Source organism: Pseudophryne corroboree, chromosome 8 (assembly GCF_028390025.1).
Source record: "Pseudophryne corroboree isolate aPseCor3 chromosome 8, aPseCor3.hap2, whole genome shotgun sequence".
Classification (NCBI taxonomy): domain Eukaryota; kingdom Metazoa; phylum Chordata; class Amphibia; order Anura; family Myobatrachidae; genus Pseudophryne; species Pseudophryne corroboree.
The window spans coordinates 330,669,142-330,680,646 of record NC_086451.1 but is presented as its reverse complement, the minus strand read 5'-3'; the positions used below and the strand labels follow the sequence as shown (position 1 = coordinate 330,680,646).

Genomic DNA, 11,505 nt, shown 5'->3' with positions numbered 1-11,505 from the left:
CAGGTGAGCACGGAGACCAGCTGTGATGAGAAACCTCAGCAAGACCTTTCACAGATTTATCACCACTGCCATAATTCAGCGTTTTATATACCGGTTTCCAAGTTTCGCCAGAGAACCTTCTATCACAAAATGGATAAGAGTTAGGGTATATCTGTATGTAAATAAGCCAATTATATGCAGGTTTTTTTTTTTTTTTTACTCTATTCGTAAACAAAGTTAACCAAATGTGATATTTTGGATATGAATCTAGCTCCCATTTCTAGGCACGTTATAATAGCATAAGTGTTAAACTACCAGGGTAATAGTGGGAATCTATTTTATATCTAACACAAAATAAATTTTAAAAAAATTTAAACTTAACTTGAATACTTCTGGGGAAATAAAGAAACAGATCTTCTTACAGACAAATCCCTAGACCAAGTTTAACAGGTTATTCTAGTATCTTCTAAGCAGCAATTCTTACACAATAAAAATAAAATAGTATTTATTAAATTATATGTATTGCCCCAAGTTTTTCTCAAAAACATGGACTGAAACTTTTGTAGTTTTTAGGTGTAAAATTTCTCAAATTAATAGCAATTACTCCAAATACTTAAGAACTTTTGTATTGCTGTTTGGCCATCATCTCACAAGTAACTTAATGTTGCTCCCCAGACCCTGCGAGTCCTAGTGCACTAGTTTCACTTGCTTGTATGTTTTAGAGGTAAGTGTTAGAAAAAAAAAATAAAATCATCATCCCAACAGAGTAATACAAAAGCAGTTAGTAAAAATATCCACCGTTTGGAAATCAAGGTCTAGATGTTATGTATGTTCCTAACATGCAAAGAAAAATAAGAGAGAGTCTTATATTCCTCTTAGAAAATTTATTGATATTGTGGTTTACCTTCAACTGAAAAGTCTGTAAAATCCCAAGTAAAACATTTTTTTTTTTTAATGTTTGGGGAGGGGGGGGGGGGGGGTGTTAAACAATTCACAGTAAAATTTCATGAAAACAAGACAAACTCAAAAAAAAAAAATACAGAAATTTACAGGTGATGAAAACATACATAACTGGCTATAAATTAAAGGGGGAGGGGAAATAAAATAAAAACCTTGCGTTTGCGACCCGCACAGCTCTGTGTAAAGAAAAAAAAGGGCTAAAAGTTAATGATAAAATCTACATTTTGGATAAGTCTCAAGTAAATCTTGAGCATATCAATAAAACTTGTAAACATTGGATTATGGTTAATAGTCCCCAATTTACTTCTAAAGCTGAAGATACAAGAGCCTTAAACAGAAGGCTCACCTAGGAATCACTGTGTTTAAAATCCCACAGAGGACCCCAAAGTACACAAAAAGTGTTGTGCTCTATAAAGGAAGTTTGCGTAAACTGTACAAAAAACAACACCACCCTTTCCATTCCTTGTCTGCAGGTGTGATGCACACTGTCTGCTTGACAGGCAAGCAAAGCGTCCATGATAAGATGAGAAGTGACCAGTCTTAAATGTGCGTTAGTGGTACAGTGCCATTCACCCCAGTCCCTGCACTTTGGTAATGCTGGTGAACACTGTGCAGTCTGCTGTTCTGCAGGGCAGAGGGGTCACTCCCATCCCCACCTGGAGGCAGGTACATGCTGATCATATCTCTCAGGTCTCCTAAGCAGGCTCTCTGAGTGTGAGAGGTGATTGCAGGAGGGGGAGAACTGGGCTCTGATTTCACCACTGAGCCCATGGAGCCCAGGCTCATGACGGTGGAGGTCTGCTGGCTGTATGCTGGGGACATGCTGTAGGTGGAGGCTGCATTCATGTAGGTCTGGGCTGAGGACATCATGGGGCTGTACTGAAGGCCGGTCATGTCATACCTGTGCATCTGCTGGATCTGGGGGCTATTCATCCCCGGGTGCTGACTGTAGCCCAGCTGGTCCTGCATCAGGGAATAAGCCCCATTAGTCCATCCATTCATATGGGCATAGGTGTCTATTCTCTGTCCCACTCCCACTGAGCTGGATACTGGGCTGACACCTGGGGCCAGAAGGTTACCCGGCAGGGAGTACTTGTCCTTCTTTAGCAGGGTCTTGGTCTTTCTCCTTGGCCTGTACTTGTAGTCCGGGTACTCCTTCATGTGCACTGCCCGCAGCCTCTTGGCCTCGTCTATGAAGGGCCGCTTCTCCGCATCGCTCAGCAGCTTCCAGTCCGCACCCAGCCGCTTGCTGATCTCAGAGTTGTGCATCTTGGGATTCTCCTGGGCCATCTTCCGCCTCTGCCCCCTGGACCACACCATGAAGGCGTTCATCGGTCGCTTCACCCGGTCCTGGTCAGGGGTGGCAGCGCCGCTCTTGCCCCCTGGGGTACCGGAACCCCCGGTCTGCGCATTGGTTTGCTGCCCGGGGCCCTTGATATCGGTCTCCAGCATGCTATACATTGGCAGGTGGAAGTTGCAGTGATCCAGCTCAGCGGGGAAAGGAGAGCGCTGAGGCTGCTGTGTCTGTGTGTACGGGACGGTGCCTGTACTCTGCACTAACTCTCCGGCTGCTAGACGCATGTGGTCCGGCACCTGAGTGCCTGCATATTAATCACCTCTTAGCAGCCAATCACAGGGGCGCCAGGCTGCCCAGCCCCATCTCATATTACCATAGCACTTTAACTCTTCCCAGGGCGGGTCAGGCTGGCGTCCTATCACACGCACACACCAGGAGAGCCCTTTCCAGCGCTACTAGGGGTTAATCCCAAATTATTCCAAACCGAATTATGAAATTATTACTGTCACATTTATCACAACACATCGCACTCACTCAGTAGCTTCTTTGAAACAACGGTAAGAAGAATAATTATAAATTTGGCACCAATCCTAGGCAATCGGATACTTGTTTTTTTTTTAATATTTTATCATGGTTGTTAATTGTTTTAAAATGTGTTTTTGTTTTTTAAAATATTTGTATCAAACCATTTGATTGGTATGTGCACGATAACTTTATAATAATAATTTAAAACCACTTAAAATAATACACAATCATATTTTTTCATCATTGTATATTCCTAACTTAAAAATATCCGGTGCAACAAAATAAAATAAGAAAAGAAACAAGTTTGCTCGTGTATGTTTTATTTATATTCTGTATAATAAAAAGTGTTGGACTATGATTGCTTAGGGATTTTTAGCGTTTGCTAGAAATAATGCACGATAGATTTTACATTGGGGTTTAAATCATACTTGCCTACCTGACCCTCTCCATGAGGGAGAAAATGCTCTGTTCCTGGACTTTCCTGGTAATGTATGATTGCCATCACCTGTGGTGAAACACCTTTCTTATCAATTAACTAGCTCACCACAGGTGATGGCAATCATACATTACCAGGAAAGTCCAGGAACAGAGCATTTTCTCCCTCATGGAGAGGGTCAGGTAGGCAAGTATGGTTTAAATCCCCGATGTGCGATTTTTAAATGTACCAGAAAGGAACGTCTATAGCTCTCTGCGATTCCTTGCTGCACCTGTCATTTATTCCCCCCATATGTATATATAATATAAAGTTGATGTTCTCTATCAGTAAAATCGTTTTCATTCAGCATAAACACACGTTTGCCACAAATAAATCTGCTGCCTCCCATTTATCGGATTTTTGTCACACCTCTCAGTAGGACATTACCCCTAAAAAAAGCTTTAAGCATTAAAAGGGCAAATGTTGTACTTAAACCAGTTTCAGGTGTCTTGCACAATACATCGCTTCATGAAACACCGGCCCTACTTTTTGTATATGTTGAAAGCAACCTTTTAGTAAATGATAAGTTTTATTTTTACAAGGAGGACAGGTGTCAGGGTTAATGGACTTTTGTTTATTGAGTTGTGGGGTGACACAATGGAGACAGGGTCTGGAAGTGCCCACATCTTCAGCCTGGTGATCTGCAGCAGAGTTTCCCAGTGTTGAAGCACTTGTTCCAGCGCTTCCCTTCTGACACAGGTGCACCTGATCCCCGACCAGTGCATTACATCCCCTATAGGACAATATGTATTCTGAAAACCTTACACATTCTGTGCATACTGTATTTATGACCCCTGCCTAGTACTTTTATAAATAAGTATAAATAATCTATATTTCCAAAGTGGTGAGCAAGCTGAGACCTGTTTACCGGTTGTGCAATTATGCATTTGATGGGAACCTCAGCTGTGTCCTCCCGCCTCTCCCCTCCCCCATTCAATTGTAAAGTTTGAATTTCCCTATAATTTGCGGGATGCTGAGCCCTCCTCCCAGTTCTTGGCCAGTTTGGGTTTTTTATTCCCAGCTGGCTGCAGGTGGGGGGATGGGCCGGCGGGAGAATCCGTTTTACCATGGTAACATTTAAGCCTTTGCCAGTGAAAAGAAAGTTTGGGGGAGGACAGAAGTGTCAATCACACGGGCCCATTCACTTCCCCCCCGCCACCCTCCCCCAACCACCCGCCAGGCAGCCCGCAGAGGGACCCGAAGTGGCCACATATTTACTAATACATCACAAAAGTTCTGTGTGGTGGACAAGTATGTGATTTTTGAAAGTGAGAATAAAACAAACCTCTTTTTTTTTTTTATTGCTATTCGCTAAAGACAACTATAAAAATAAAAAAAATAAAAGAAACACACACACACACACACACACACACACACACACACACACACACACACACACACACACACACTTGCATAATTCGGCATGGTGCACTGACCAACGGTATATTTGTTAAAATCAATTATTCGAACTTTTTTTTACTACCTGTCCTAACTAATGTCGCATATTCAGGTCCAAGTTTTTTGTTTAGTAGATGGAAAGTCACTCGTGCTGTCATACAAAACATAGCAGTGTATTATCATCATCACTGACTTCTATGAACTACAGTAAACGAGTCTGTTGTCGTTAATTAAGAATACAGATAGTACTATCAGATGCTGCTGTTTCTGCCTGCATGCTAGCTGGATTGGGGTAACTGAGCCTATGCATCCTCTTTGCGACATGACATCTACGTTTTGTTATAAATGAGCCGTTCATCCAGCGTTCGTTTTTAGACAGTATGTGCTGCCCCCAGCTATGGTGGAACTACAACTCCAAGCATACCTTACAAAGGCATGCTACTAGGATATACAGCTACATAACAGTTAAAGAGGAACATTTTGCTTTTTTTCCTCTTATGAACCGTTATTATTGCGTATTATCAGAACAAAAACAAAAATGTCTCATCATACAGGCTGTGGTGGGAAGCAGGGAGGGTATCCCTAGAAAGCCCACCTGAATATGAGGCTCAGGCCAGCTGGGCTCCCCAGTTACAGGGTTGGAGGGTTAATCCCATAAAGCCATCAGCACTAATCCACAGGACTGGTTTTCAAAGATTAATGTTTAGTAAGTGTTTTACATCTTTAATGTGAGTGTGCACATCGGGCTCGCCAGGTTTGCACAGATATAAATAACATTTTTTTTAATAGATGTTTAGGTTTTTTTATTTTTTACTGGACGAGCTTCACAAGATTGAACAAGTGTACATGAAGGAATTAGTCCAATACTACATATACATAAAAGTTAACAATTTAAATTCGCAGGTAACTTTTTTATAAAAAAAAAAAAACTTTTTTAAATATATTTGTTTTGACGTTAATTGTATGTCCTTCTAGTAGAGTAGAATATACTGGAAATCCTGAGTGATTGCAATGAGGTTATGAAACCGCTTTTCCTACACGCCTGATAAAATACCTACAAATGACGCATATTTAATCCATATATTCAGTAACCTATTTCTGTAACCTCATATTACAGATCAGTCTCAGTCGTTTCACACACACAAAATGCTGGATATTACAGGTGCAGAGGGATACAAATCCCCCTTAGGGGTTTACACTTCACAAAACACCAATTAACACTTCCCCAATAATAAAATTAGCTAATCATGTAATAATACATCTTGTAATTGGGAGAAAATAGGTGGCACTTACAAAGGAGGATGAACCATTTTCATAACCGCAAATGTGGTGGTTGCTGATGCAGTTGTAATTGTAATTAACTTTTCTATCGTTCTCTAGCTTGTCAGATTGTGTAACTAAAACGAAAACTCCTCTGTTCAAATCGAATAACAGAAAGATGGGGACAGGTAATGTTAAATGAATATACAATATATTCTCCGCCATACGCATCCGTTGTAACGGTGCTTTTGTAGATGGATTCCAGCATTACAATGACACAGCTCATACACAACTTTTGTGTAAGATAAAAGAAGTGTGCCCTTAAACTTCAGTTTATTTTTGTTATTTTTTTTATTTTTTTCAACTGGGTTTAAAGTATACTGAGGGCATTGTCACATCACTATGCAAGGGTAACACCCTCTAAACTGTTCTTTATTAAAGGTTTTTTCAAACATCCGGATCCCGAGGGTTCTCCAGTCAGCCATATAGCTGTGTCTGTCTTATCAGAGACATGGGCAGATCTCATGCACATTGCACAGTGCTTTCCATGATTACCACAATAATACAACCAACGTCAATCACTGACAAGTGCCCCGTAGCAACACTTAAGGGGAAAATAATATAAAGATGTGCGTTCTTTAATATGCAAATCTGCCTACAATAAATAATTTAAAGATTCGCATTTTATTCCACAGGATTTATCCTGGAAAAATCTAATGTAATTCTGTAGTATCAACCCACAGTAATAAATACAAGTCGCAATTAAACCTAACACGATTAATCAGTCCCGTATTCCAGTTTATTCTGCACTAAAAAAAAAACACAAAAAACACAAAAACCTGAAATATAGGATTTATCCACAGAGAATTTGCTACAAATGCGAAGTCCCTATGTTATATACATAACAAGGTATAATACAGAATCAGAACTCTGAATAGTTATATTAAATTGATTAGCACTGATGAGAATCGTTTAAAAAACCTGCGCTTTGGTATAATTATTGTAATTAATTAGAAATGTCCAATTTGATAATATTGTCTTTATCCATTTATCTGCAATTTAAACACATTAATAGATAAAGACATTTGCATTGAGGAGTGGGGAGTTTTTTTTTTTTTACAGAAATTATTCAATCCGTTATCTGTGAAGACCGAGAAGTAATTTCTCAAGGGTTTCTTCAAGCAGATATGAGTTAAATCAATAACTAAGGGGCCTACTGTATGTATTAATAATCGCGGCACTGACGCGATTATTATTAATCCACATAGCGAAAAAATCCATTAAAAAACAAAATAAAACAGAATAATTTTCAGCAAATTATAAGGTGTGAGTACTGCATTATTAAAGAACGAAAAGCAAGAAATAATTAGCCAGCCGCTGCAGCAACAGAATAAAACAATCTGCAAGCAGTAACTATTTAATGTAAAACTGCTGCATAAAATGTAACTTCATTAAATTGTAGATATTTATGTGATTGCACTACTGGATGTCCCATTAGTTACATTTTTCTTTACAAGCTTTTTTTCTGTTTTGTAAAAAGATAAAGATTAAAAAATTAAACAGAAAAAACAAAAAAACAAAAAACAAAAACCCGATCACTGTTGAATAGACGCTGTAAGAAGTGAAACACACAACTGGTTAGAGTAACACGGGTATCGAATGTGCTGCAATATCGCCCTCTATTGAATACAACATGAAGTACACTCAAAGAAGCACCTTGAGTACTGTTCATATGATTCTCAGGGAACTAAATATTAATAAATACATTATGCAACAAACAATAAAAAAATCATCATGATGGATGACATATGAAAGTAAGAATGCATTTACTGGCCTGCCTTTGAGTCTACTATGTAGGCTATTTTATTACATTATAATAAGAAGCAAGCAACCTGTGGCTCTCCATATACAGTGGCACTACAAGCCCCAGCATGACCTGCCAATTTAGGCAACCACTAATCCTATGCTAAATTGGACTACAATTACATGAACGCATTGTCAGTGATGCTGAAAGAGTTTTATATAGGTTATGTACACGGTACAATTTTTCATCTCTACACCTTATGGATGATGAAGATAACTCTCTAACCATTAGACATACAAGGAATATTGACGTTTTCTAGATGTTACGTTTTAGGCACCGGAGGGAATGAAATGAACATAAATGTATTTATCGCAATCGCAATTTACGTTTTTCTACAGATAACTGACAATACATATATTTCAACTGACAATACATGTATTTCAAAACGCATGCCTGTTTATGTTTCAGTTGAGATTGATCCTATATACTGCAAATATGTAATTGATATGCACTTTGGTCGATAGAGCAAGACACAGTCTCACAGATCCGTCACCTAATTTATAATCACTCATTCCTGAATGCAGCGGATTTGCAGAAGTATTTAGACCCATTATTTTAACCTCATACAATAAAACCCCTGAGATTCTGCTGTAGGATCCTTAAAGTACAACGACACTTCTAATTATGTATATGCCATATTATATCTATGTACATATGTCAGATATGTTGGGTGATACATAAATCCTAGATATAAGTAACACATCCTCAGTGTAAGCAATATTAGAGCTCCCTGGCAGCTGACCACTCTCTCATGCTCACCAGACCCCTCAGTGCTTTTCTCAATCGAGTTTTACAAAGCAAAGATTGTTCTCATTCTGGAGAAACAGCCCCAGTGGGCACAATTCTTAATTAGGAAGTTCCTTAACGCTGACCATTCAGGTGTTCTCCAGGAATTTGTTTATTAGGTTCCGACAAACTGATCCCCTGGTAATCCCCTTGCGCTAATAGGGGCAACAGTAGGGGAGGTATTGGTAGGACATGGCTGCTTGTTAATAAGGATTTTTTTTCTTAAACAAGCTACTAATTATCAGTGTTGTAAAGAAGACCACCAGTACTGGGCAACGTACCGAGGCACGGTGCTGGGAAGGACAGGGAGGATGTTCTAGGCAATGGTGGATGAGACATTAGCAATTACAGATGGAGAGAAAAGTTCTCAAGGTTATTATGAGTGCCACATCCTTCCATAATTAGCAAGAGGGGGAGCAAAAAATTCCCTTAGGAAACAAAGTGCATTCACCAAGGAGGCATTACATACGGATGGGACCGCTATGTATGCAAAAATACACTAAGGATATATGTATGTATGTATGTATGTATGTATGTATGTATGTATATATATATATATATATATATATATATATATATATATATATAGTCCAGTGATAAAAATGCAAAAGATTAATATATATATATATATATATATATATATATATATATATATATATATATCCAGTAATCTTTTGCATCATATTGATACTAACCCGCTCGACAACAAAAAATATTTTGCTTACCCATGCATAATGTACTTTGGAACTGAAAACACTCCTGTGCACTAGTATACTGTCATACTACATGTTTGTATTATTGTGTGTAGTACTTTTACGTTATATAGTACTCACATATTCAGTAGCATTGTAAAGGTGGAGTAAGCAACTCAGCTTTATACGCCAGCTGCTGTCTGACACACTTTCCGCATAATCGTTTTTTACTGACCTTTGGATAATATTGGGCCATTTTTTCTATGGTATAGATTTATTTCTATCAAATATAACTTTTATTACCATGCAAGACAAAGAGAGAGAATAACATTGGAAATTTGCATAAAAACCTGCAGCTTTATTTTCACAATGGATAGAAAATTAATGAAGACATAAAGGTAGGCAAAATGTGGTTCTCTGGATCCACCAGTGTGTAACCTGTAGGGAATGCAGGGATTTGTAGTTCAACAACAGCTAAAGACACATTACTTACAGTATAACCTTGATGTAGGGTTATCGCATATCATTCTGTCTGTTACATTTATTTGATAAAAAAAACTGTAAATTGTTTCATTAAACAGTACATTTTGGATGATGCATCTTAATGTGTATATCTTAGCTAAACCTGAAATAGTGAATAAAGCTAAACGTGTCATTCCTATAAAATATCTCATAATTATAACAAATTTGTTATGTCAATGTTAATGTAAGAAATGGTTTTATTTATTACTTAAAAATATGAAAATATTACAATTTTCTTTGGATTGCTAACTGCATATCTATAAGTTTGTTATTATGGTTCTACAGATTGGACTTTAAACAAAGAATAAGAAAAAATTTAGAAGTCAATTATCCAAAACATTCTTTAGATTTTGTCTAATTTTCATTTTTATCAATGGACAATTTGTTTGAATTATATACAGTAGTAAAGAAGCAATCAGTTAAACTGTACTCTTTCTGCAACAAGTACATGTTTAATATTACATGATACACACTTTTTTAATTTAAAATAGGGTTTTTTTTATGCTATTTTACTATAACACAGATTATAGAACTCTGCAGATTGCAAGCCATTTACAATTAAAATTTCTTTTGTCTGCTTACCAAAATGAGCTGTTTTTCTATCACATTTATTATGTATTTCACTCGCTTCAGAATTGTTGCGTCCAAGCCTCTAATTAGTTTAGAATAACACCTTCATTAGTATTAAATAATAAAAAGCAACACATTGACAACACCATCAGAAATCTAATTTCACATTACAAGCTCTTATGGAGTTAATCATAATATCTGAGGCTTACTAATTTAGGTTTCTAAAGGGCTTTATAAGGAAAATAATGAAATTATATTCTATGTTAATTGACATTATAAAAGCACAAATGAGCTTTTTTCTTTAGAAAGGCATAACCGTTTCTAAATAAAGCATGCAAGCCTCAGAAAAGAGGTTTCAGGGAAATGAATAGTCATTACTACCTTCAATGATGTGGCTCTTTTGATCAGAAACAAATTAGCTCCACAGAACAGACAATACAAGCCTTCCCTGCAATAGGGAGAAAATTAGACAGCCAGGCTTACTTTGCACCTATGTCTATAAGCTATAGAGTGCCCTGCTTTTCTATTACAGCTGTTCACTTGGAGAGCGCTTGGAGAACACGTGACTGATGGGAACTAGGCGGTGTTGAGTCTTGAGAACTGCAAAAACCTTTTAATGGATACATTTTGTATATAGTTTTACTAAATCAGCTTGTGCATGCCTAAACACACGTTGTGTGTGTGTGTGTGTGTGTGGGGTTACATACTATTTACCAGCGGGCAAGATGCCAGCTGTGAAGATCCTGACAGCGGCATCCCACCCGCCAGAATGCCGGCAGTGGGCTGAGCGATAACAGTCCACTTGCCGAATCTCTGTGCTCGCCACGCTGTGAGCTCGGTGGCTCACTGCACTTGACACATGTTCTATTCTCACTCTATGGGTGTCGTGGACACCCACGAGTGGTAATAACCCCTGTGCACTGGGATTCCGGCAGTCAGCATTGTCAGCTGTCGGGATTCTGGCATCAGTATCCTGACCGCCGGGATCTTGACAGCCGGCAAATTGATTGCATCCCGTATGTATGTATGTATAGTATATTACACCTCATATATATAGGGTTTAATTCTAAGAGGGGTATCCTATTAGCCACGTTCATTTTTCAGCTGAAAAAACAGACTAGTATCACAATTTTAGCACAATGGTCATTACAGGGCTATACAACTATAGTCCATTTTA

The 11,505-nt window shown here is 38.2% G+C and overlaps 1 protein-coding gene across 1 annotated transcript; it reads right to left on the bottom strand.

The window, feature by feature from the left end:
- Positions 1–843: 843 nt before the first annotated feature.
- Positions 844–2,535, bottom strand: SOX3 (SRY-box transcription factor 3). The gene has a single exon (XM_063937407.1). It carries the CDS (start codon positions 2,518–2,520, stop codon positions 1,480–1,482), a length of 1,041 nt encoding a protein of 346 aa, XP_063793477.1. The 5' UTR covers positions 2,521–2,535; the 3' UTR covers positions 844–1,479.
- Between the last annotated feature and the right edge of the window lie 8,970 nt (positions 2,536–11,505).

Coding starts and splice junctions, on each gene's coding strand:
- SOX3 (XM_063937407.1), bottom strand. CDS start 2,520: ATGCGTCTAGCAGCCGGAGAGTTAGTGCAGAGTACAGGCACCGTCCCG.